This window comes from Vidua macroura, chromosome 1 (assembly GCF_024509145.1).
Source record: "Vidua macroura isolate BioBank_ID:100142 chromosome 1, ASM2450914v1, whole genome shotgun sequence".
Taxonomy (NCBI): domain Eukaryota; kingdom Metazoa; phylum Chordata; class Aves; order Passeriformes; family Viduidae; genus Vidua; species Vidua macroura.
The window spans coordinates 92,706,989-92,733,678 of record NC_071571.1 but is presented as its reverse complement, the minus strand read 5'-3'; the positions used below and the strand labels follow the sequence as shown (position 1 = coordinate 92,733,678).

At 38.7% G+C, this 26,690-nt stretch overlaps 1 protein-coding gene across 1 annotated transcript in view; it reads right to left on the bottom strand.

The window, feature by feature from the left end:
* The window catches only part of GABBR2 (gamma-aminobutyric acid type B receptor subunit 2), a 350,484-nt gene that overhangs the window by 11,129 nt on the left and 312,665 nt on the right, over window positions 1-26,690 (bottom strand). Inside the window, exons 15-17 of the mRNA XM_053976709.1 lie at window positions 15,455-15,679; window positions 8,937-9,119; window positions 6,862-6,991 (exon numbers count right to left, since the gene is read on the bottom strand). Of these exons, the coding sequence (XP_053832684.1) occupies window positions 6,862-6,991; window positions 8,937-9,119; window positions 15,455-15,679 (538 nt within the window). The remainder of the gene's footprint in view (window positions 1-6,861; window positions 6,992-8,936; window positions 9,120-15,454; window positions 15,680-26,690) is intronic.

Here is a 26,690-nt window from a genome sequence, read left to right as displayed (position 1 = left end):
GGGCAGCCTGGAGTTTGCTGGTATGGCATTTGCTGTCACAAGAGCTCAGTTTTTATTTTCTGTACATTGCATTTCTTTGTATATCAAGTTTGACATTTGCATAAAAGTCTTGTGATGTCTATAAACAGACATGAAGAAAAGAACCCTTTTTACTTCTGTGATTAAAACCAACATTCAGTCCTGAGTTTATCTAAGCTGACAATGGAAACTGCTGACCTTTTGATATAGGCCAAAGTAAAAATTTGAGTAATCCTTGTAATTATGGATGGAAAAGCTCTAAATTTAATTATTTTAGGGTTCCAACTCCCTTTGCCAAGATAAGCAATTTAACATTTTACAAAGCTGCTAAAGATACAATTCTTCATCAAATGATTGGAAAATGCAACTGTTGCTGTTTGGGAGTATGTTATTTAATAGAATAATCTGTGTTGTACACACTAAAGGAGTTTCGTGTACTTTCAGATGTGCTGTGAGAGAGAAAGAGAAGGAGGTGTTCCTTGTCAAAAAGGTGGGGGATTTAGTTTAGAGTAGAACAGAAATCATATATTCTCTTCCTACTCACCTCTCAACACCAACTGCCCATATAACACTGTGTGTTATTCTTAATAGACTCTTCTACCACTCTTGCAAATGACTTGCCTTTAATACACTGAATAAATTTCTGCATACAAGGCTACCAAATGCAAATTGTACTTTATATGTATAAAATACAGACAAAATACAGACACTTTTTTTTCCCTTTTTAATTTGTTTCTTTCAAAATTAAAAAAAAAAATTAGATGATTGTTATTTTTTAAGCATTTTGGGAGAGGAATTGTTAGGTTTTTATTTTGCAGCTATGGAAACTAGAATATCTTTATTTTTCATTTACCTTTCATTTAAATAATGAAAAGCAAGATTCTCACTTAGTCATATGCTTCTGGGAGCTGGAGCTTAAAGAAAAAACACTATTGCCATATGCACTTAAAAAACATAAGTGTTTAGAAAACTAGTTTTATATACGTGAACAACTGAAAGTAGTGGTAAACATTTGATTTCCCAGTTCTCCGTGGAAAGTGTCTCAGTGGTTTTGATACTTTCCCATCCTCTCTCTTCCTCTGTCCATTAGGTATGCCGGTTGGAACATGCCCTTCATTCTCAGGGCCTGTCTGCTACTGTAGATTCTACCCAGTAAGTTACACTGGGATGATGTAGCTACCTTTTAAATTGAAATTACATTAGCCAGAAGCACCTTCTAAATAATTTTCACCTTTGTAGACCTCAAACTGGAACTCAGAAGTCTGGATAAGTGATGCCTGAGCACTTTCCATTCAGAAAGCTGCTGGGAGAAAAGACAAATACATCTCAAGGGCCTCACAGAGCGCTCAGCAATGGGCTCATTATAAAACAAAGCTCACTCCCAGCAGTTGATGAGAGCCAGAAGTCTTTAGCTTGGGACCTTTGCCTACCTGTAGCAAGAAAACAGCTTCCATTTACAAAGCTCTGAGCTGCAAGAGCACACCTGATGCAGGCTGCCAGGGGCTCAGTGAGGAGGTCACTGCTCCCAGCTGTTCTTCTCTCTCTCTGCCAGGGGTGACCTATAATCACTGCAACCTTGTGCTGCCAAAATTACCTGGGCAGGCTTAAATGTGCCATGCATATTAACAACCCTCATTCAGCTGCAGGCAGAACGCACCAGGTGACTGATGATGCTTATATTTCTTCCAAGAGTTTAAAAAACATATTTTTTAAACTAGAGGTTGGTTTTGTTGATGTTTGTACACTGCAGCTTTATTGAACATCTTCATCATTATGCTTAATGGCAATATTCATCTGATGGCTTAGAACTGGGTGACAGAACTACTTTTCATCCAATATCTTTCAGTTTGACTATTGTTTCTGTTTGCTAAAAAACATATATTATGCTCCACAAAGAAGCAAGTCTGGTTTAATAAGGACCTATAAGATCTGGCAGAGACAACTTTGCTGATTGACTAAAGAGCTCAGGAAACTTTAAAACTAGAGGCAGATTTTGAAAACCTGCTGTAATTTTTCCCAGTTCTGTTGTTTGGACTGTGAAACATGACTAGCCAGTCTCTGCTTTTCATGTAAATAGGGTGTTAAGAAAGTAAACTGAAAGGAAAAATTAAAACAATCACATTGTCTGCTGGTAATCAGAAAAAAAGTTCTCCTGAAGTAAGCACACTGCACTGGCAATCTAAATAATAGCTTCTGATAATTGTCTTTTGAGAAGATTTTTTAAAAAGAAAAGCCAGCAAGATTCTGTTCTGATTTATACTATCTTAAATCAGAAGAAATTCCCTTTACTACAGATTCATTTCTGTGCAAGAAAGGGCAGGTACTGAACCTCTGATATGTTGGTCTCCCTTTTGAAACAGAAACAAGCTCCAGTTTCAGGATTGAATCCATTTGTTAGGCTTCATAGAAACTAGCATACATATCTCTATACATCTCTATAAAGAAAGGAACTACATCCTTGCTTCAAAACAGCATCCCTTTAAAAGATTTATTTCTGAAAGCCCTTACCTTTGAATCTATTTTTCAATCTCAACCTTAATGCTTGAATCGCATGAACTTCATAGAAATAATACTTCCCCCGTCTATCACAGATGAACTCTGTTTTGCTTTGCATTTGTGAGCAATATGCCTTTGAAATCTGTTTTTCTTTGAGCTGCTTTTACATGGGGAAAAACTAACACCAGGAAACATTGGAGTGGGGTGACAAGTGACAGTATGTAGGCATATCTGACATGTAAATGAATGCTCCCAGCCCATTTACAGCAATGAGTAAAGACTGCTTTCTGGCTTAAAACAGACAAGGTTTCTGAGCAAGGAAGGGTGCCTGCAGAGAGAGAACCTGCAAAAAGGGTTTGCTTATAACAGGGGACTGTGGCAAGGCTGTCTCTTGCTTCTTCTGTACATCCCACAGAATGGCTGTCATTCCTTAATTTCCCTTATATGCTACTCTGAAATGTACTGGCCAAGGTAGAAATACAGGTAGATTCTTCTCCAGGGTTTCTTCTGAGCTTTGCTTTATATGAAACTCTTTCAATCCATGATTTTGTGAATTATGTCACATGGAAATAACTTCATGTATTAAAACATCAAAAAGAAGTCAAGTAGAGTAAGATAGTAAGATTCCAAGTGTAGCAAAATTATCTAGTGCCCTCCCCCACCTCCTCCTTTACACAGCATCACAGTTGAGGCACTTGTCCTCCTTTTTTCCAAATGTCAGCCTGGCAAACAGAACTGTGCCTCCAAGCCTGACTCTTCTTGCCGAATGGCTCTGTCAGTTACAGAAATGGCCTGAGCCAAGCACTGGCCTCCCCCACACCCCATCCCTGCCTGAAACCCAGGCTATAATGTGGCTCTGCCGCTCCAGCAAGGCCACCACATCCCACAGATACCAGGGGAGAAGTTAATGTTGCTCTGTGCACAGAGCTGAGGTCACTAGCAGGCACAGTGACTCGAAGTCATCTGAGGAATGTAGGAAATTAAGTTAAGGGGATGCCCTTTTAAATCCAGCATTTGAAGTTTCAGAGCCATAGTCCATGGAGCATGCTAAAAACTGCTTGACCACACAAAGCTATATAGCAGTGCAGCTAAAAAGCCTGCATTAAATGAAAGCAATCAAGCCATAAACCACAAATCACATTTTCCTAATTGCTTTTCTTACATAGCCAATTGCTGTAGATGTCTCAGGGACATCATGCATTTGTGAACAAGAGTTGAGTGTCTCCGATAATATCTCTCTTTAAATGAGATGTACTGAAATGTGCTGTAAAGAAGGAGTCCCTGTGCCAGCGAAGAGCTCCTGGGATACACCAGGAGCTGTTGCTGTTAATAACTAAGCAGGATTCCCAAAGTTATGAAACACTGCCTGGGGTCAGGTTGATATAGGCCTGTATTCACAGTATCTACCTATTTCGGCTAAAGTATTTCAACTTTTGTATCTTAAATCCATATGTTTGATGTAAATGAGGGTGGTGGGGAAGGAAGAGATGAATCAAATAACCTCCTTTGGCACTTGGCTATAGGAATTAGGATTTTTAACTCTGGGCAATTTTTACAGATCAGAAGCCTACTGAAGTGTACTATGACATTAAAGTTTGATTAGGGCTTGTTCAAGATGCATTGCCTAAATCCCATGTTATGGTCTGTTCTGTGAAGAGCAGTGCTCTGAGTTTGTGTAAGCAATAGCAGTGGGGTTACCCTACATGGCATTCTCCCTGTGAGCTCCTCCAGAACAGCAAGGTCTTTTATAAAAACAATTCACATAGAAGTGAACAACAAAGTGAATGTGGCAAATTATCTGCTATGATTTTTAGCTCCAAGTCAGCTGCTTTTTTGAGCCTCTCTCTTCACTGCCCTATTCCTGCTCTCCCAGCTCACACTTTTCACAAGATCAAGGAAGGCACAAACCTCATCATCACCTTTAAACTAATATTGGACTGGCTTCCCCAGTTACACAGTGGGGTGAGATGGTCACTTCTAGGTCACGCTAATAGATTATTTACAATTCTGAAGCTTCACTCAACTACCACCAGGGATGCATAATTTCAAGTTTCTTTACTTTCCTTTACTGAAAGCTCATGAAATGCATAGCTACAGAAAGCATAGTCATGTCATTCAGAGTTAGCTTTCCTGTAGCCGTAAGGGCCAGAATTTTTTAAAATACCATTTAAGTGGTGTCTGTTTGAATCTGCACAGAATCAGCAGTGACTCAGCAGCATGAATTCTACAAAGCCTTGTTATTTTGATTGGAACAGCAAATTTATATTAAGCACATAGGTTGACTATTGGGAATGGGTGCAGTGAGAGAAACAGGAGATTCAGATGTAGATAAGGGACAGGGAAGTGTGGAAAGATAAGAGGCAGAAGAAATAGAATTGGAGGGACGGGAAAAGGCTAGCAAGGGTGGCTGATCACCGTGGCTCAGAGCCTGGAAGTATGAATATTTAATGTCACTTGAGTCAGAATCAGCATACACTATAATATGCATGCATGGAGTATTTGCAGCCAGGTGTGGGACCAAGCTTCAAACACCTTCTGCAAATTGGGATCCATGTCTTCCTCATTCCCAGGTGAATGGATGCTCTAACCTTTCCATGCAAATTTCGACAAGGAAAACCATCTTTCTCCACCTGTCCCATCTTTTGTGTGGAGCTTTATGTGGTAGGTCCATTGAGAAAATTGTGTCCAGTAACTTCAGTATGCAGAATATCTACCCTGTAAATCCCAAGAATACATAGTTCCAAGTGACTCTGGACATTAAGGTCCATGCTTACAGATGATTTTAAATATGCACCCTACAGCAGAAATGTAAAAGCTAGGGAGTTGTACTGGGGGAAAGTTAGAAACAAAAGACAATCTTGGATGCTGTTGCTTAAAGCAGCAGTTAAGGCATCAATGTCTTTTGTAGACATAGCCACAAGTAAGTGCAGAAAGGTTATATTTTATCCTTGATTTCTTTGCCAGCCTCCTACTGCTAATGGAGTGCATCTTGCTGTGGGAAGCATACATCCTAAATTTATACCCAGTGTATTTCTTGAGAATAATTTTTTGTTTCTCATACCCAGACTCAAATGGGCATTTGGCACAATGCAATATATCTTTTCTGCTTGAAATATTATTCATGATTTATCATTTTTCCTGGAGCATCTGACATGAGAGGAACATTCTATGTGTTCCTTTCAAACTGCCTCATCCCACTCACTGATGTTAGTTCTTGCTCCTGATCTCAGCCCAATAATCACACGCCTCCAGCAGCTATTTACGTTTTCCTTTTCCTCCTTTCCCCTCTTCAGTTTTTTGGTTTTTTTTTTTTTTTTTTTTACTTTTAAAAAGGACACTGGTAACACTCCCTTTTTCTTCTTTTTGCCACAAGTTATAAAACCCTGTGTCTACCCAGGCTAAAACAAAAGGTGCAAGAAAAAGTAACCTTATCCAACAGAAATTTCAATATACTTCAAAAACATATGTGAACTGTTGCCGTGGTTGTAAAATTGTTCTTCAAATATATTCATAGAAGTAACTTCTGTCCCACATAATCCAGCCTATAGTGCCACATCAATAAGAAACCTGAGCCTTGCAGTGTAACAAACATGCAAATATACAAATTCTGAACACAGAGCAACCAGGTTTTCACACACTATGGTAATAGTCAGCTGTACAAAGCTGTTTGTCAGAAGTCACAAAGTAGATCCATTCTACAGTCAGATATGGAAGGTGGGTGTCCTGGCTTCCACTTTTATTGTGCTATGCAGCAGACTTTATTGCTTCCCGAAAAGCCAAATGGCTCTAATGGAAGAAATTCTCTTGCATGTATTTCTTCAGAGAGTGATGCAAGAGACACAGGAGAAACAACTTAGGAATATTACAGTTGTCATTAAATCCTTTTTAATCAGTTCCTAGGGAAGAACTTTCATACATGAGTGGCTTCAATTCTGCATTTGGAATCCAAACCAGCACTGAAATATTTACATGCTTTTCTTTTATGTGTTTGATAGCAGTGTCCAAAAGCAGGATTTCAGCATCCTAGTCAGGCAAGCACATATTAATTGGGCTTAAAATTCTGTGACTTTCCTCTCTCCATGCAGCACAAAAAAACTTGGCTTCTGAATATAAGTACACTTAAAGTTTCCCACTTCACCATGTGTGTTACAATAGAAGATGCATATACAGAAATAACTACTCAGTGGGTACCATATAGCTTATTATGTGAATCTGCATACTCTCAGCAATTCAACCAAAATATTTAAATTGTCTTACTAAGGTCTGAGTGCTCTGAAGCCAGTTCAGTGAGATTGCTATTCAAAGGTTTGGCATGTTAAGCTACTAATGGATTTTACTAACACTCACCTTTGCCGTCTGTGAAGTTCCGTATACTAAGAATGTCATTAAGGTCCTGATAGTGGTTCTGCTTAATGTATGTTGTTTTCTCAGGAGTGTCCTGAAGTTGCATTGTGACCTCTTCCAAGTCTTTGTCCAGCTGCAAAACAAAGAGTACAAATCCTTCAAATTTCATGAGTCCTTGCTTCAGGTATTTGCACTGAGGCACAGCTGTCTATAATTAGACTGGAAGGCAGGAGGTAATGCAATTACTACTTTGTGACAAATACAGTTTTCTTATAGCACTACTACATTACCTCTAAAAATAATGCTACAAGAAACAAATGGTGTTCAACTCTGATATTGTGCACAGGGCATAGGAGAGGAATAAGCTTTAGTAGTTGACAGTAGAATTAATTCAGGTGTACTGACAAATGAGATATATATGGGCATGAGAAATGCCCAGACTGAAAACCTCTGAACTATTTATTATCTACATGTAAAATTGTGGCATACATAGCTATAACAGTTTCATCCATCAAATTATTGAACATACAGGAGAATATAAGGGAGCTATGGCATGTCCAGTTATGTGAGTGACTGCAGTCAGCTCTACCAGGAATGCAATTTTACCATTGAGCAGAGCACAGTGTGCTCTTCTCAGAGGCTGACTTGTACTCAGTTGTCTACAGCCCCAATAGAAAATGACAAGAACAAGCTTCCTAATCTTCTTTGTGAATTGTTGTGCAAGGTGTGGTGTCCAGAGTACATCCCACTCACTACCAGCTTAACTGAGTTTTAAAAGTGCTGAATTTAAATTTACATTATTCCTCATAGAACTGGGACACAGCAACTCAAACTAGATGAGCCAGAGTTGTAGCTGCTAGCCATGGTAGGGCATGTTCCAAATCCCCTTGACAATGAAACTCATTTGGACCCACTGATTCTGGGAATTCAATCTATTTAAACAAAGCCCAAAAGAAATAGAGCCCTGCAAGTACTAATATGGCTGCTCTGATCAACTTTACCTGTGCTAACCATCATGAGCCTTGTGAGGCACAGGCTGAGAGCTTGTGTTAGGAGGCTTAGTAGAAAAAAACTACAGTAGAGCAAAGGAACAGAAATAGCCAGCAGGCAGCTGCCTTCATTAAAAATTTCAAGGCTCTCACATGAAAGGGACCTGGCAAAGCTGAACTAAATTTCTTTAACAAGGCAGAGATAACTTTTCCTTTTGGACTCTTTGGTAGTCTGAGTAAATACCTTATAGTTACCTAGGCAATTGTCATTACTTAAGATTTGGGCAAAGAAATAACTGTTGCAATTATATAGCTTTTCTTCAAGGTATAAGAATACAGACCGGGTAAGAGCAGGTTAGTTTCTTTATGATAGGATCAATTATGGTTATCTTGTCTCAAAAATTGGGCAGTCTTCAAGACTGGTTTGTCATAGTTTCAGGTCTACTGAGCAAGGATGGGAATAACTATAAATGTGCATGCTATAGCTCTAATGTAATTCACGTACTCCATGTACTCAGCGTTTCCCTCAGTAGGTACTGAAGAAACCACCACCTTTGTGCCAAAAGAGGCAGCTCACATGTTCATAAAAGTATCTTTCTACCTTAAGAAAATATGTAGTTCTGTTTCATGGAAGACGTAAATATATGTCTAACAAGCTTTTGAGCAACTCTCAGAGAGGCTGAGAAATAACAGCAACAGCAGCCTCAGAACTCAACCACAAACAGGAACAAAGACAGCCCTTAAGTGCCCCTGGGGCTGCGGATCTCTGTTACGCTGGCTTGTAAAGGTTACACTTCTGGAGCTGTGGAGCTCAGCATGTCCATGTGAAACAGCAGGGTAATTGGCCTGTCACAAATAAATAGGGCAAGTTTAATTCCATTTTGCTAAGGCACGTTTTCATCTTATCACACCTGCCACTTATTTGCTGTACTAGTTAGCAATCAATATAAATTGTCTCTTTCCTATTATTTCTATGGGAAAAGTTAACTATTTTCTCTAAAAAGTAGTCAGCATTTAAGCGGATTGCAGAATTGCAACAAAAAACAATGAAAAATGAAGAGCCTAGGCAGCATAAACAGTAAAGAATACCTCTGTAATTTTCATTCTCAAGCGATGGTTCTCTGACTGCAATCCTTCTAGTCGAGATGTGCTGGCCTGATTGACGCTGGTGACTGATGTCGATGTTTTTGAATCTTCTTTCTTTTGATTTTGAGTGAACTGAAACCGTCTGTTCTGTGTGGCTGCATCTGGATTTGTTCGCAGTGTGATGAGCTGAAAGGTTGAAAAGCCTTAAGAAATCCTGTTTTATTTTTGCAGCTATTTATTTTGTATCTCAAAATACTGAAAGGCAAACCAAGAGCTCCTTTTTGACTTTCAAGTATAAAACTCTGGAAAGTGAGCTCTGCTTGCCATGTGCACTACTTGAGATGATTTCTGAATAACTTTATAGAATAGGTTGAATGAAAATGATTATGAGAAGTATACAAAAAAAATAGGGAAAAACTAATTCAAAAGATATTTGTCTGGATTTTAAATATATTAAATTTATATTTAATATTCTATGATATGTGTTTTTCTCCTTCATTGATATGTTTATATTTTCAAAGGCTATATTTCTTCAAGAAGCAAATAATCCACCAAACCCTCCTCTTCCCAAGCACAGTTTCATCTGAAATTTCTCCTTTCCTGCTGTTACAAGTAACACTCAAGCAGTGAGAGACATGAAACAGGAGTATTAACAGAGAGAACTCATGGGAGATTGCACTCTGGAGATAACAGAAACTTAATTAGTTTTTAGAAACCCAAAATAAACCAAAGCTGTTCAAAAAAAATTAAACAAGCCACATAGAAAAAGGTTAACCTTAAACATATTTAATTTAAGCAAATATAAGTAAAATTTAACACTCAGTGACAATGTGAAAATATCACCTCAACATGAGGAGAGAAAGCTACTGCTGTTTGGCAGCAGGGAGATTCTCAGATTACTCTAGAGAATACAAAATTTATATTACTTGCCAAGCAGCATATATATATATTTGTATACAGACAAAGCTGAAGGAGCTCCCTGCCCTGAGAGGATAGGCATGGAATCATAAATCCAGAGGTGCTAACTTGTCTGAAAAGAGAGAATGGGCAATCATTTTGTATGCACAACCCAGCCAGATTTTGTGGTATAGCTGCATTTTGGAATTGATTCCTCTTATTCTTGAGAGCATGGAACTGTTCTGCAGCTCCAGCGGCACAAAGTAAGGCCCTAAGTTCTGATTAACAGAAATCTGACTGCTCAGACTCTGAAGAGTGTGGTCCCTGGCATGTATTTACAGACCAAAGCTGCAGATTGGGATGATGCTTGCAGATAATACATTTCATTTTTCAGGTGGTAAAGTAGATGGAGAAGGCTAAGTTGCTCTGTGTCTTCTTCACCTTAGTCTTTACTGGTAAAACTTGCCTTCAAAAATTCCAGACCTCTAAAATTGAATATATCAAAATTGAATATATCAAGTTCAGCCAACCTGACAAGTCGTATGCCTGAGGATTAAGGGAACTGGTCCATGTCATCATGAGACTGCTCTCAGTTACTTTTGGAAAATGATGTTAATTTTGAGCAGTTTTTGAGGATTGTAAGAAAGGAAATGTCACAACTGAGTTCAGGAGATGTGAGAGAAGAATCTGTGTGAAGAATGTGGAGAAACACCTCCCTGCCACCTTCACCTCAGTCTGGGGAGGATGCTGCAGTAAATCCTGTGGGGAACCATTTCCAAACATATTAAGAGCAAGAATGCAATTAGAAGCATTCATTGTTGATTTATGAAAGAGAAATCCTGCCTGAACAACCGGATTTATAGCTGTCTTCAGTGAGATGTCTGGGCTGGTAGATGAGGCTATTTTTCTTGACTTAAGCAAAGATATAACACTGTCTCCCAGAGCATCCTCAAAGTTAAACTGATAAAGTGACTGGGCAAGGAACCACTGAAGTGGATTCAAATTGGACTGAACTGACAGGCTCCGAGGATTGTGGTAGCTCGTCACTAATGCTGTTCCTCAGCCTGGAAGGAAATGGGTCTGGGCCAACAGGGATCTCCTAAAGCTAGGCAAAGGGAAATACTAAGTCCTACCCTTGAGGAGAAATAAACCCCAAGCATGTACCCAAACAGCATGAGGGCTGTTTGGCTGGAAAGTGCCTTTTCAGTAAAGGCACTGGAAATTGTGGTGGAACATGAGCCAACAGTACCCTGGGCCCACGGAGGTGATCCTGCCTTTCTACTCAGCCTGCGTGAGAGCACACCTGGGATGTTGTGTCCATGTTTGGGCTGCCCAGAACAAGAGAGAGATAGGTGTAGTAAAGAAAGCCCAGAGAAGGGCCACAAAGATGCCAAAGAAGGTTGCAGTCCTTATGATACAAGTAGAGACTGATTATTTAGTCTTGAGATGGAAGACATTGTGGGGGCATGACATTATTCATGTGTACTCAATATATGATGGAAGAGAGTAAAGAGGATGGAGCCAGACTCCGCTCAATGATCAGCAGTGAAAGGGGAGGGCGACACAAGCTGAAAACCCAACATTTTCACTTAAAGATCAGAGAAAACTTTTCTTATTGTGAATGTGCTCAAATGCTGGTAGAGATACTCAGAGTAGTTGGGAATTATTCATCTGGAAGTAACCAAGACCCAACTGCTTCAGGCCCTGGATATCCTGCTGTAGCTGAGTCTTCCTAGAGGGAAGTGTCTTCACTCTCACAATTCTTTGTTTCAAATTAGGCTGGTTGTTATAACTGATGTGTCTAAGTCCCAGACCAAAAAATACATGAAAATGAAATTAAATGTGAAGAATGGTAATTACAAAGCTTCTTAAAGCAGCAGGCAGAAGTGTTACAAGATGAAAGTTCTGCAATTTGATGTGGTCTAAGTTCAAACTGAATATAATCCATTGAATCATCTTCACCTGGGAGTTTATAGCTAAAAATTGGGTGTTTTGCAACAGGGACATGGTTTAATGAATTCATTCACATGGTGTGGACTAGATTAAAAAGTCCATGGGCAATATTGTTTGCTCATGCTGTACAAAGAATAAGGTTAGATGAGCTTTTAAATTTTTTTCTTCCATAAAGTTAGTGAAACTTATATCTTGCTGTCTTACATCTGTGTGGTTTCAATTTTCACAAAGGGTCAGCATTGAATATCCACAGAGCCAATTGCAAATAGGCATAAAATGCTACCAACACAGTAAAGGGATGTTTTAATCCCTAGAACTGATTTTGCCTTGCTGCTCTGCAGGAAACTGGATCAGAATTAATGTGTTAATGCCATTGCAGCCAGAAATGGTATGCAGTTGCGGGGCAACTACAAGTGACCCCATTGTTTTGTCTCAAAATGGATGGAGTAGAAAAAAAATGGAAGGACATAGAAGCCTCATAAACATTGATAAGCTTGTGACAATTACTTCATGAAGAGAGAATGCATATTAGGATTTTTTCTTCTAAAGAAGTGAAGAGTATGCCGAAAAGTACCATAGATATCTTGGTCCTTGAAAAGATAATTAGACATTGCAGTTAATTTCTAACAGGAAAAATATACATAATAGGTGTTTGAATTCTGCAGATAACTTCTACAAGACACCCTTGAATGCTGAAATCTATAATAGTTTTAAGAGTGTTTGGAAAGCTTTTGATTGGATAACAAGAATGTATACAGTTAATGTAAGTATGATGCAGTAAAATGCTAACAACGTTTGTACTGTTAAATGGAGAGGGTAATGAGCATTTTTTACTTTGATCTCTCTTACTCATGTTTTTTCTGAGGCATTTGGTACTGAACAAAATGGCAATGGAAGAAGTGGACATTTAACTGGACAAGTATAGTAATTGTCATGTTATAAGTAAATAAGATTAGTAGAACTGACAAGAAGGAAGGGGAAAATGTCATGTTTCATTCCTTAGTGTGTCTACATTGTTGAGTAGTTGTGCACATAAAAGGGTTGTGGGGTAAAATTGAATTTCAGCACTGTTGACCCAGGAGACTGCTGAAGATTAGTTAAAAGGAATGCACTTGGTATAGCAGAGAAGTAGTGGCACTCACCTGACTCAAAACCACATTACTGCCTGCATCTGTTTGGTCAGTTTAATAAATGAGAAAGTGCAGTCTTCCAGGTCTTCATTATCATCCTCTGTGCTTGATGAGCAACAGGCTTCAGTATCGACCAGAAATATATCTAAGTTGCCAAGATTGCAATAATTTACAACAGAATTGCTTGAGGGGAGAGATTTGGTGCCTGTCTCACACTAACACCCTACCTAGATGTAAAAACTAGGTAGTTTTGGGTATAATCTGTGGTGTCCAGAGGAGGTATTGTGCAACCTGAGCAGGCTGAGGGGAGAGTGTTTGCCAGCTGTGGCACAGCACGGCCAAAGGAGATGTAGAACAATATATATGAGTGCTAGAAGAACTCTCCAGCTGTGAAAACACTCCCATGGGCATTAGAAGTGCATTCCAGCCCCTGCTTCAACATCTTTTTTTGTATCTTATCCAGTGATGAATTTTCTTGCTAAACAGCTAAGCATTTGGAAACCTGACAATAGACAGAAAGAGGTTAGGGACTTCATGCTAGGTTCATGCTATGGTTCATGTTTGTATTTTGAGTAAAAAGAACAGATGAAAAATGAGAGTAGGGTAATTGGAGTTTAAAATAAGATCAGAGGAAGGGGTTAAAAAAGGAATCAGACAAGTAATTTCACAGCCTGTGACAAGAGAAGAGAAGGATGGGCAAAGGAGCATGAAAGCAAAGGGGCAAAGGGCATGGACAGCATTAACAATTCTCTTTGAAGAGAGTTCTGACATTCTTTGGAGGTATTTTTGGCATAGGATTTTTAATATGCATTTTCATATGGCTTATCCACTTAAGTCTTGTAATGTTTCTAAGTACACTCTATTGCTGTGTTTGTGAATATTTCCTCAGTTTAGAATGAAGTTGTGATTCTTCCCTAAGATCCAGAACAAAAATATGACTATACATGTCTGTATGGCTTTTTAATATTTGAGAAGTGAATTGCAAAACTTGCAAAAACATCCTGTTATTCAGTCCTGGAGAATGAATTACTTTGTTTTTTTTTTAGCAGATCACAAATCAGCTTCTATTGTTAGTCTGCACCTCTAATTTCTTTCAGTGGTGACACTTTGAGATAAGTTTATTAGCTTGTTTCTCCTGCTCCTTTTGCACACATAGTACTTGGTCTCCCAGTGATGGGATGCCACATAGCACCAGAATCTACTGACTACAATTTGCTCAATACATTGATTGAATGTGGTCTAATAAAGAGCCTCTTATAAATTCACACTTGAAAAATCTAAAAACAGATTCTAGAGGCAAAAAGACCTACATTTTGCCTTGCAAATTTTTTGGATGTCCAGCTGCATGTGCATCTAATTTGGGGTAATAAGCTATTTTTATGCAAGCCACTTAAAATGAATACAATTGAATATTTTACTTCAAAACATGGAATGCATTCCATAGTACTTTAGGCTTTGCTAAGTAAGCTTACATAAAAACAGTTTTCCCTTCATTTGAGATCTGTCATATTCATATCTAAAGCTTAACTCAGCAAGGGAACTGATCAAGTTCCAGCCCTCTGTAAGTATCTTGATTCTTCCAACAATGAACCTCAGAGCCCAAAAGAGCAAAAGGAAATGAAAGCACGTGTTTCCCAGTCTGTGTCTCACTTAGTCCTTTAATATACCCATTAATAAACATGACTTCAGTGTCAGCATTTGCAGCATACATACACTTTTCCTCTGAGGTACTGACAAAGCCTATTGTACCACCATAAGTGAATACTTAGAGGTTTCAATACAATTGATCTCTTATCATGCTAGTGAACTAAAAAAGATCTTACTGTTTTGTAGGTATAGAAACAGAGATCTTGATTATCTTGTTTAGGGTATGTAAGAATCTTAGAATATCCTGGGAAGGGACCCATTGAGATCACTGAAGTGCAGCTCCTGGCCTGGCACAGGAGCACCCCAAGGATCACACTAAGTGCCCAAGAATATTGTTCAAATGCTTCTTGAACTATGTCAGGCTGGTGCTGTTACCACTTTCCTGGATATCCCATTCCAGTTTCCAATCACCCTCTGAGAAGAACCTTTTCCTAATATCCAACCTAAAACTCCCCAGAGACATCTTTATGCCATTCCTTTGGTACCTATAACTGGTCACCAAAAAGAAGAGGGAAGAGAAGAAACATGGCAGAGTAGACACCAGGACCTGTCTCCCCTGAATCTCCAATTACATCTCCACTCTTTCCAAAAATTTCCTGAAAGCTGAAAATAGAGACTATTCCATTGAAACTACAAAAACCAAGTTTTGTTTCCTCACTCACAATTTCAGTAGAAATATAGGCATTAGAAGTGCATATATTCATACTTTCTCCAAAATGTCATGAAGCTTTGTTTTTCCTTCAGGGTCTGGAGAGAAGCGTTTATGGCTGGGCTTGGTTAAGAATTCATAGACATCCCCTGCACTTGAAAAGGTGATAAACACCTACATATTTACATCCTAATTACAAAACAGCAGGAAAAAAATCCAGATCTATGCAAAACAAATTCACCTACCTTAGGTACAAACACAAGGCAGAGAGTAATGGTGCTGCAGAATATTATGACTAAAGCAACGATGCAGAACTGCACATTGGGTTGGTCCCGAGTAAGGAATGATACAGCAGCACCGATAATGCACATTATCCCCACGTTGTATACACTCATTCCGATGTACTTGCTGTCATTCAAAGCAGGAATGCTGACATTTCGTGTCTCCCAGGCGAGGAAACACCCAAATAACTGAAATTGTAAAAGAAGGAGAAATGAAGATAGTTTTAAGAGGAATTTGCTGTTATCCAGAAAAAGCACTAATTTAAAACAGGTATGTTTTCCAACTTGACAAATATAGGTGATATTGCAATTCAGAGGTATACACCTATCTTTTTTCCTCAATATCTAATTGCCTATGTGTTTTGTTTTGCTCACTAGGACTGATTCCTGCTCTAACAAGAAAAATGTGAAACTTAAAATTAGTCCTGATTGGAACAATCTTTTCTAAATGCTATGGTTATCTTTATTTTATATTTTGAATATTTTTTAAAGATTGTCCCTCCCATTTCTTTTCAAGGATTCCAGTAAAGATATAATGTGCATTGTTTTATTAGCTATTTTTAGCAGCTGTTCCCAATATACTCTTATCAATCTAGCTATTCATTACATGATTGTCACCTACGTTAATAAGCAGCAGTGCCAAGATGTGTCCCATGAGAGACAAATATACAATGTAGAAAGTGTCACCCGAGTTGTTCAGATTACAATTATAATGTCTTTTATTATAGTGGGAGTTGGTAATGGCCTTTCAATTGCAGTTGTCTAATGATTTCTGGCATAAAACATTCTTGTGGCAATTTTTTGTTTGCTTTTTTCCTTTGGTGTATTTTTAAATTTTAGCCCCTTTGTTATTTGCAATATGCTTTTGCAATTCAGCAGGGGAAAGCCTTTACTGGAAGGAAGCCATCTCCATCCCTTGAAATTTAATTAGATTTTTCTGCAACATGAACTGCTGCAGACAATTATTTTCTTCCTCTTGCATTCCTCAGAGGAGTTCTGGCTATGCAGTAAAAGCCTAAACGAACTGAAGATGTTGTAAATAGGTAACCCAGCCTACAGTCTCAGCAAAGCCGAGTGTATGTAGGAGTGTATGGTGCCTTGGGAAGCATGACAGACAGCAGATGGTGTTGGATGGAAGGTAAGGACAGAGAGAGGGACTATCACTAAGGTCCATGATACAGTTTCTATGTTTTCTAGCTTTTTTTCTGATCACAGTGCAGGGACACTGAAGGAGAAAGAACAAACCTGTATTCCCATTAACCTCAGTAGCCTTCCCCCCAGACCAGCACATTTGTCCATTGCCATGTCATGGAGATAATATTCTCTTTTATACAACTGCAATTTATGGGCAATCCAGGAAATTGTAGGTCGATGGTGAGGCCATTTGGGGGATTAATTGGTGTTATCTATTATAGTTTACCTTCTATTCTTCTGTTTGTTTGGGTTTTTTTCCCTATGGAAAAAACAGTATTTGGAACAGTATTTGGTTGCCAGACAAGCAAAAGAGAGTAGGGAAATGGCAGATTGATATTTGCTGTACAAACTTGGGTTTCAACCCAAATTGTAGTAACACCAGGACACTAGTAAAGCAAGTTTCCTTGATTATTTGCCTAGTTTGAATCTCAAAGAACAATGGCAACAAAGACAACCACTTGTGACTCAGCTACTTTGCACTCCCACAGGCAGGCTGCAGCCACCTACCTACTCATCCAGGCACTTCCAACCAGGACTTGCTGCTGAGCTCCCAGCCCTGCCCTCCCTGAGCTTGTCTGCTGGCTTATTTCATTTTCTTGCCTACAGCACACATGTCACCCTGCCACGTGTTCATGAGCAGGGCTGGCTGGTAGGCTTTGGCAGATTGGGCATCCACTCTTAGCCCGTGGAATGTGCCAGGCTGCAGGGGCTTCCCAGTCCAGGCAAGGGATGTAGAACCATTTGCTGACCCACTTTCCAATGCTGCCATCACTGCTGCAATCCCTATCAAGATACATTGCCACAGGTGGTCCTTCCCAGCAACAGCAGCAGTAGTTGCCCCTGCAATCCCTACCCAAGTCTTTCTCAGCAACATTCCCACCCTATCCCTCTACATGCTGCTGCAGGAGATGGTCCTGTTCAGGGCATTCCATTGCCTCGTTGTTGCAGTCCTGTCTCTTCAGTTTAATCTCCTTTAGTAGCACTAGAGCCCACACCTCACTCTGACCCATTGCCTCTTCTCCTCATCTTCCCAGCAGCCTATGAATTTCAGGAAGAACAGTAGTGGCTGCTGCAGGCAGAGCATGGGAAAAGGATGCTCTTAAAGGGTCTGTGGACAGCTACCTGGGTCAGCAAGGGGTCTCAGCCATTCATGCAGAGCAGCTGAGAGGTGAGTGAGCCCCTTATCAAGCTTTGTGCCAGAGCAACAGCTCATCCTCTGATACATTTCAGAGCCCCTCTGGTAAATAAGGTAATCCCTCCAATAGGGAAGGATGCAGGCAGCACTCCTTTGCTGCTGGGTCTGGCACTGTGCCTAGGCAGAGCAGGAATGTACAGACTCCTTTTCAGGCTCTGTGGAAGCAAATTGTCACTGTATTCTCCTGGGTGCATGGAGGGGGGGGGGGAGGGGGACACACAGTGGTGGTACCCTTTTTTCAGGGCACAAACCTGTTCCCCCTAAACCTCACCATCTCAGCGGTTGCCTGTTCTCCACTCCCTACACTCTTGGTGCTGCACTACTCAGTTCTGCTGAAAATTTACTTTTGCCAGCCCTGAACTGAGAAACAGGCTAGTCCGGGCTGAGGTGTTTTGAGGGGTAGAAGGAATTCTTGTCTGTATTTCTACATCACCTTTTTAAAGGGATGAGACCCTGATTAACTGTGGAGAACAATTCTATATTTTCATACTATGGTTAATTATTAATAAGATTTTTAAGGTTGTAGGTCATCCCTCACTCGCCTCCACTTCCCCCAGCATGAACAGAATCCATTCCAAAAGGATTATTCTGGGAAAACAGCCAACATACTTACATGAGGCCAGCACTTATTACAAATAATGGGGATGAATTTATAGCTGAGGCGGTTATAAAATGATCTAAAAGATCAATTATAATGGAAAAAAGATCTTTTGAAGAGTGTTGTGGGGGTTATGGTTTAGCCCATTCTCACTTATAATTGAGAACAGCATGGAAAATGGTTAAATATCTTTTGGATGAAAGGAAGATATATGTTTGTTTTTATGATAACTGAAGAAAGGGAGAAGCTCTTGCAGCAAGTGAGTTTCCTCAGAATGAGACATTATAAATCCGGGAGCATTGTTTTTAATTTTTATTATCATTTTGGGTAAAATGCTTGCCTCAGGAAAAGACTTTTCTAGAAGTCACAGCTCATCTTTGAGATTCAAACATGGATAAAAGCTGAGAGTTTTCTGCATCCTGCTGCCAGGGCAGTGGTGATTGCAGAGGTGCTCCTTCTTTGCCTGGTACAGATGCCTGCAAGGCTCTGTGGGGCTGATAGGTTTCTCCTCTGAGATAAAGCTATCCTGAGGGAGCCCAAGGCTTTGCTTTTCCTTCTCCTGCCCTTCCTATTTTACCCCTTCCTGAGGCTCTGACAATATGCACACATGAAAGATTCAGTTTTATGACTGTAAAAATCCTGTAAATCCCTTGGTAAAATCCTGTAAAATGGCTTGGTTGAGGAATGGGATGCAGACACTGCTAGTGAAAGGTCCAGATTTCTGTGATTCCTTGACAGCTTTTGAATATGAGACTTGGGAGCTACAGTTAAAAACACAGATTCATTGTACCTAGTTCAGCTCCTCTTTACTCCTGGTACCTAAACTTTAAACATTCATCTTCCCCAGATAATAAAATTACATTTCAAATTATGCTTGGGGGAACCTAATTCTTGAGGCTGCTGTGGAATTTAAGGACTATTTGATATTTTTAGGCTGCCTGCTGGGATTTGTAATGCAGCTGTCTCTCCTCCTATTGCTCCTAGAGGGCTCAAGTTGGTAAAGGCTTCTCAGGACTGCCTGCTGGCTTGGGCCCCACACAAAATACATCAGCAGACATCTTCATTCAAGACAATGATACTGGTGATGACCATTGCATAGCTTCATGTTTGGAGAACACAGCACAATTCCAAATTTTCCTGAGATATGCTCCCTAACCCCAGAGCAGAGTCTAGCCTCAGAAGGAGCTCTCAAACTTCTTTCAGAGCTGCTGGATTTTATGTAATGAGAGAGTGACTGTCTTAATTAATTGGGCACTTGCGTGGGATGTTAGTTCTGATCTCTGCTGAGAATTTTGATTAAACAGTCTTTAGAGAAGGCGTGCATAAATACACATTGGGATGGAGGCAGGCAGCTCTTAGCAGTGCTGTAGTGCTGGATTCAGAGAGGTGTAGGACACATCTGTCCCCACTGCTTTACACCAGTTACAATTCCCATCCTGCGGCTTCTGATGGACCCCACGCATCTCCAAAGGAGTCTGAATTACTCAGGGCTACACATTCCCCTATAGAAAGCTGTTGTCTAAAATCTAAGGACACCTCAACCTACTGTCAAGCCTAATGGCCTAATTTTAGTCCTTTTTGGATCTCAACCAATGACACTGAGAATGCAGATAGGAAGCCTTCCAACACTGTTATTCATGAACTTAAAGCCTTCTTCAATTTTGGTGGTCTAATACACATATCTTCTTGATGTAGAAAGTGCCATAAAATATTGTTTTGGATTTTCTCAGAAGATATGGGCAGCTGTACAGGCAGGATTGGTTTGTTTCTTCTTTTGTTTGAGGATAGGCAGCTTCCATTTGACACTGATTTAGAGTATTACCTTTGCAGCTGCTGGTATGGTAGGTTTAAGCTGTGTAGGTTAAAGGCTGTGAGAAAACCACTGTATAAATTTGGGGAAAACAGTATCTGAAGACAACAGGATTGTATCACTGTGATTAAAGATAGAATAAAAGAAATCTGTATTAAAATGTTTAGAGGCAAAACAGATGTATGGAGAATATTACACTTGTGTTTAAATTCAACAGGCAAACTTTAATTTTAAAAAATCTTGTACTGACCAAATTTTGATATCTGGGACTATAATAAAAGTGTTTGTAGCTGAAATATTGGAAAACTTTTAACACTATTTTTTAAAACTCTATCAGCTAGTTAATTTTAAGTCTTATTCATGAGAATTACTGCTAAACACAGTAACAATTGCTTAGATCCACAACATATACTGATGCAACGAAGTGCCTGATTCGCTATTGGGTTGCACAGACTGTCACATGACAGGAAAGGAATTATTTATTCACCTCCATTGCCCTGTACTGCCCTTAAACCATTTTTAAATGCTTCATTTCAAAGTCATGCCAGCTTAGGTTATGAACAGTATTAGGAAAGAAAGAGAAAATTGCACTAAAGATATATGGCAAGAACAGAGAAACACCAGAGGAAAAAATCTCCAGTCTTGTCAGAGATCATGCTTGCCAATAACTAGGGGATATGGTTTTGGAAAGATTATATATTGGACCAGGCTGCAGCTTTGCAGCTCATTGCTGTGTTGTAATAGCATTGACCCTGTTTGCTTGTGGATTGTAGCCCTGCTGAGTGCCACATAAAAGAATAACAGCAAGCCTTTTCTTCAAAGATTTTACATCTGGAGATTTTTGTTTGGTTTGGTTTTGTTTCTTCTAGCTAGATTACTGTGAGACTTCCTCTCCTGGCCTCCTTAAACCAAGGCAGTTTTGGACTCTGACCTGTAAAGACCTTTCAGCCTGAAGTAACTGTGAAGCTTGACTTGTGTGTTTCACTACTCAGGTTCATTCATTAAATCCAGATCATCACAGGCACAGGCACATTTTTATTTCAGTGACATGACTGCAGATATTTTTCAATTAAAAAAAAAAAAGGAATTTTGGTTTTCATGTTTTCACTGGAGAATTGTGCAGTACAAAATATTTAGCAGCTTTCAGGAAGATGCATAGAAAAGTGACTTAAAAAAAATTACATGTACAATAAGTAAGGTTAGAAAACTGAAAGGCAAACTATTCTCTTGTAGGTCTTTTACCTTCACTGTCAGTACAATCTGATGTTAAACCATTGCTCACTCCCCTGATCTGCTGTGAGTCAGCTGTGTATTTAGTTAATTTTCACAGAGCTGCTCTAGATAGACATTACTAAAGGGAAGCTTAATGTTTCTATTGAGCATTAGGACAAGAAATAAATATTGATTTTAGTTGCAAGATATGCATATTCAGCTACTCAGCTGAAGAACTTTCTTCTTAAAGGTCTTGGCAAAATCCTTTATTCCAAGTGCAAGACAGAAAAGCAGCTGCACAAAGCTTTGAACACTAACAGGCATCCAGATTTCACTTTATACTCCAGCCTCTCAAACCAACAGGTCAATAAAATATTTTCCCCTCTTTCCATTCACAGTACCTTTGACTTTTTGCATGAAAATTCTGCTTAGTCATGAAACAATTGTAGTAACTCAATTGAAACAAATACACAACTGGTCATTAGCAAATATCCATTTGGAATAGCTTTCTATTGTCTTTGGCTTAAGATTACCACAATCACAGCTCTGTAAAGAGGTGAAGCACCTCTGCTAAAAGCCAGTGTGTGCTACAGCTTAAACCAATTTCTGCTATACAAAAACTGATGCCTAGAGACACGTAAGGGAATACTGCACTATCTGCAGTAAAATATATTTCAAAAATATATTTCAAGTTTCCTTATGGTCATATTAGGGAAAAAATTATCCAACAAAAATTATCCATGGCTTTGGATGCTAAAATACTGTCCATGTTTTATTGAAGAAATAATAAATATCTGGTACCACTATAAACTACTTTCCCCCACCACAAAGCTTAACAATCTTCCTCTCTAATTACTGTAAGATGGGACAGATGGGTCCCACCACATATATGAGTTGTAATCCTGCAAGTTAATTGATAAGGAGGTAGGTCCTTCTTCTGAGTTCTCTTTTTGATCATGAAGGAAATTAAGAAAGAATGCAAATATATGTGTTAAATATCAAAGGTATTATCAGAAAACAATGGGGAATTTTAACATAATCTGAAAATGATTTGATTTTTCTACACATCAAATTTATTAATTTTATAAAGTAATTAATAATATGGTTGACATAATCTCATAAGAAAATTGGGAGGGACTTGAGGAAATAATCTAGTGCAACCTCCTGCTCAAAAAGCAGGCTTAGATGTGATTTCAGTCCAGGTTGTTCATACTTTTATCCAGTCTGGTTCTGGAACCTTTTAAGGACAAAGGCTGATCAAACTCTCTGGGTGAGCTGCTCCACTGCTTCCTTTTCCTTAGTGATAAAAAAGTATTTCTTTACATCAAACTTTCATTGAGTAAATATAAAATAATAGTAAAATAGTAAAAGGAGGAGCATGTGTTGCACACCACAGCTGTACTGTTTGTACCCAGCTCCTGGGCTCTACACACACAGAGGGCTTAAGCACCTGGAGCAGAAGTGAAAAGCTACATCCAACATCCAGCAAGGACAGCCAGACCATCCCTCAGTTACACCTGTAGGTACCTAAATGCTGTCAATGACCAAGATTTCTGCTGGATATTTGCAAACTGGTGCCCGTCACAGAGCCAGCATCTGCTTCCCCTCCTGCCTGCTGAGGCAAGAACACCAAGTGCTGACTGAAGACTGGGCTGCAGGGCACTGACTGGAACCCAAGCTCTAAACCACGGTACCTAACTCCTTTTTTTGAAAATCTACTTCCAAGTGCATGAAACAAATGGAAAAGTAATGTTTATGTATTAGCCAACAAAGCAAAGGAAGCCATTGGAGAGGGAGAAGGGGTAGCAACAGGTATATTTACAAATACCAATGGAAAGAAGTTTTTGTATGCGCTGTAAATGATCTGTCCTAAGCTGCAGATGTGTAAAAAAGCTATTCTTACCTTAAAAATTGTTTTGGTGGTTGTGGAATGTAAAACGAACAAGCAAAATAATTGGCCAAAGACTGGGCAGAATGTAAGAAAAGTTAAAAAGAGGAAATTCATAATAATGATTATGAATCAAAGATCTAAAATAGAGATAGTGAAAGGTAAGTTAAATGCATAGTAGTAAATGAATGGCTAGCAGCATTAACAGAATTCATAAAGATTTATAAAATTGTAAGTTAAGAAAAATGAATCATAATAACGATTCATTCCTTGGGAGATGACAAATTCAATAGCAATGATGCATGATAAGATGTGCTTAACAAGGGATTTTGTCCTATATTTACATAGAGGTAGAAGAGTCCATTCACATCTTGCCAAAACAGTGAAGTGCAGCTTATTCCAGCAGTAAGAGAGAGCTCTTGAAAACTCTGTCAAGACAAGCTGCTGTAATCACAGAGATCCCGCAACTTACATGCAGTAGTTTTAAGAATTGATTTAGAAGTTGTCTGGACTGCTGGGCTTAATTGTTGATATTTATTGAATTCTGGCAAAGCTCCACTTAAGATACAAAGAGGCCATATGGGAAAAGAGAAAGTGGAACACCCCCAGTGATTACAGAGCTATTACCGTAATTTCTATCCTAAGCAAATTAATGAAATGGCTGACACATGAACTCAGCCAATAAGTGGGGGGGAGAAAAAAAGGGATAGCAATATAATTAAAATTGTTATTATTTTTTTTTTAATGAGTTTGCAAGACTGAATAAAGGTAATTACATTCATGCAGGATACATGGACTTCCCAGTAGTGTTTGTCTTAATACTGCACAGCATCATTATTTAAATACAGAATGCTATAAAATCAATACAACAAATTTAAAGTGATTGAAATCTATGTGATGGCTCTCAACATATAACTATTAATGAGAAGCTACTAAAAAATAAGATAGTTAAAAAAAAAGTCTAACTTAAGCTTCCCAGATATGTACATTGACTTGAAGAAGATAATAACATGGCTGAAAATGATGCAGAGGAAGCAGGGGGTAAGGATGTTAGATAACTCACAGAAAGATTTTTAGAGCAATCACAGAAATTTGGCTGAATGCAAGGAAATTTGCGTAGAAATAAGGACATCTGGTCATTTTAGAGTAAGAGGGACAGTATATATGCAAGACCCACCAAAATTCAAGGCTTGGAAGTAACACAAATTCAGCTTAGCAATTAGAGAGCCTTTGGAAGCAGAGGATTCTTTCAGACTTGAAATTAAGATTGAACATTATCCCAAGGATCTATTTGAGTTGAATTAATATTTTCTTTGGCTTCTAAATCAATTACAGAGTTGTGTTGAGCAGTATATCAACTATAGTGAAATGTTGGACTATGAATAGTTAGAAGAAAATAAATTTCTTATTCTTAGTGACATTTATCAAGTTCCATGGTGAATATATATTATTTTTTTCCTATCTCAGTCATGAAATACTGATATTTTCATTCTTGGCAAGGTTAGCTGAGGACAACACATTAAAAACAGTGTATGAGAAATGGTCACTATTGTTAGTTATGGCTTAAAACCCCTTCAGTTAACACAGGGTAAAAACAGGATTACATACAGAGAGCAACAGTCAACCTCAAAATATAGTTTTTCCTCAAAAGCCTGTTTCTCAGTAGCTGAATAACAGGTACCTGTAATAAGATGTCAGGGACATAATGAGACTTCCAACAGATGTACATCTTGAGTCCAATGTTAACTCCAAGAATTATCAGGAAGAGAGGAATTAAATAGTAGACAAGACTAATGTGTGTGTGATTAATAAGCAAAGCATTCTAGGAATCCAGTCTGGCATTGTTCTGGCTGAGATGAGACAAGTAACTCATATCCCTCGGAAAGATGTTAGTGCACTCCCTAATAATGCACCACCAAGTTTAAGGTGGTGTGTTTTCTATCATCCTTTGGCATATATGAAGGAAAGGTGCTTTTCTACTATGTCTTCCTCATCAAAAATCAAAATACTGCAACTACCTAGTTGACATACTGGAGTTCAGGCATAGGTTGGACTTGATCTCAGAAGCCTTTTTCAGCCTAATTCATTCTGTAATTCTGTGATGGTCAACATGTACACATAGACAGACCTTGAACTTGTATGCAGCCTTTTTGGAGCTGAGCTTGAGATGGGAGAAAACAGTGAATCCTCTAAGTATGGAGGAACTGGAGAAGATTAATACACTGGATATTAAGAAGGTTAATAAAATGATAAAGGCAAAATTTCGGATGGTAATTTTCCTCTTATTCTCTAGTCACCTGAGGAATCTGAATCTAATAACTGAGAAGCCTTCATGCAGAGTGAGCATTGCCTCATATAGCTTCAGAGGCAATTGAAGAATTGTGAATCTGACTTTCAGAATTTGCTTACTTTAATGAAGAGGGAACCAATATATCCCATTAAGTAATGCCTTCCCTTATTTTGCCATTTCTTGCCTTCCCTGCCCTTTCCTGCCCTTCTGTGCTCTGTCCTACCCTGAGTGATTTATTCACTGCATCGGTGCATTTAAGACATCAGAATGGACAGTATTGCTTTTACTTCAAGACAAAAAAGAAAGGAACTTTTTTAGGTCAACCTCATTTTTTATATTCCCCTTTTGAGACAAGAGGTCACAGTAAATAATTTTGGCCCCATAAAGCCATTTCACCTTAAATATTGCATTGTGCTGTAATCTAGCATGTTAAATTAGATATGTTTTATTATTAAAAATCACATAATTTTGAATTAGCTAAACCTCTATAACATGATACAGTAACATGAGAGGTTCTGGTTTTTTTTTGCTCTGAAGGCAAACTATGTGTGGTGTACAGAAATGTCTTTGGTGATGAGATAAAATGCATCAGTTCTGTTGTCCTCATATCACTCATTCACTCATAGCAATTATTTAAATTATTCAGATGAGTATCTTCCTTTTTAATATGTAGTGATTTGTGTGTTAAGAGGGCACCGGAGTAATAAAAAGTGTGTATTTCACTGGTGGTTATGAAACACTGTCTGTCTGAAATTAGTGAGTAATGGCATACGTAAAATAAATGAGATATTAGTAGCACTTAAGCTGAATATTATAGATATACCACAAGCCAAGAAGTTCAATAGTGAATTGAGTATTTTACATATACATACATGCACATATATGCACATATTATTGTCTAATAATGTAATGACATTTGCAAAATAAGTTTGCAAATGACACTTAAAGACTTTAAGAGAGTCACATATCTTGTAGAAAATAGCCTAATATACGTGCTGACAAAACAATCTAGG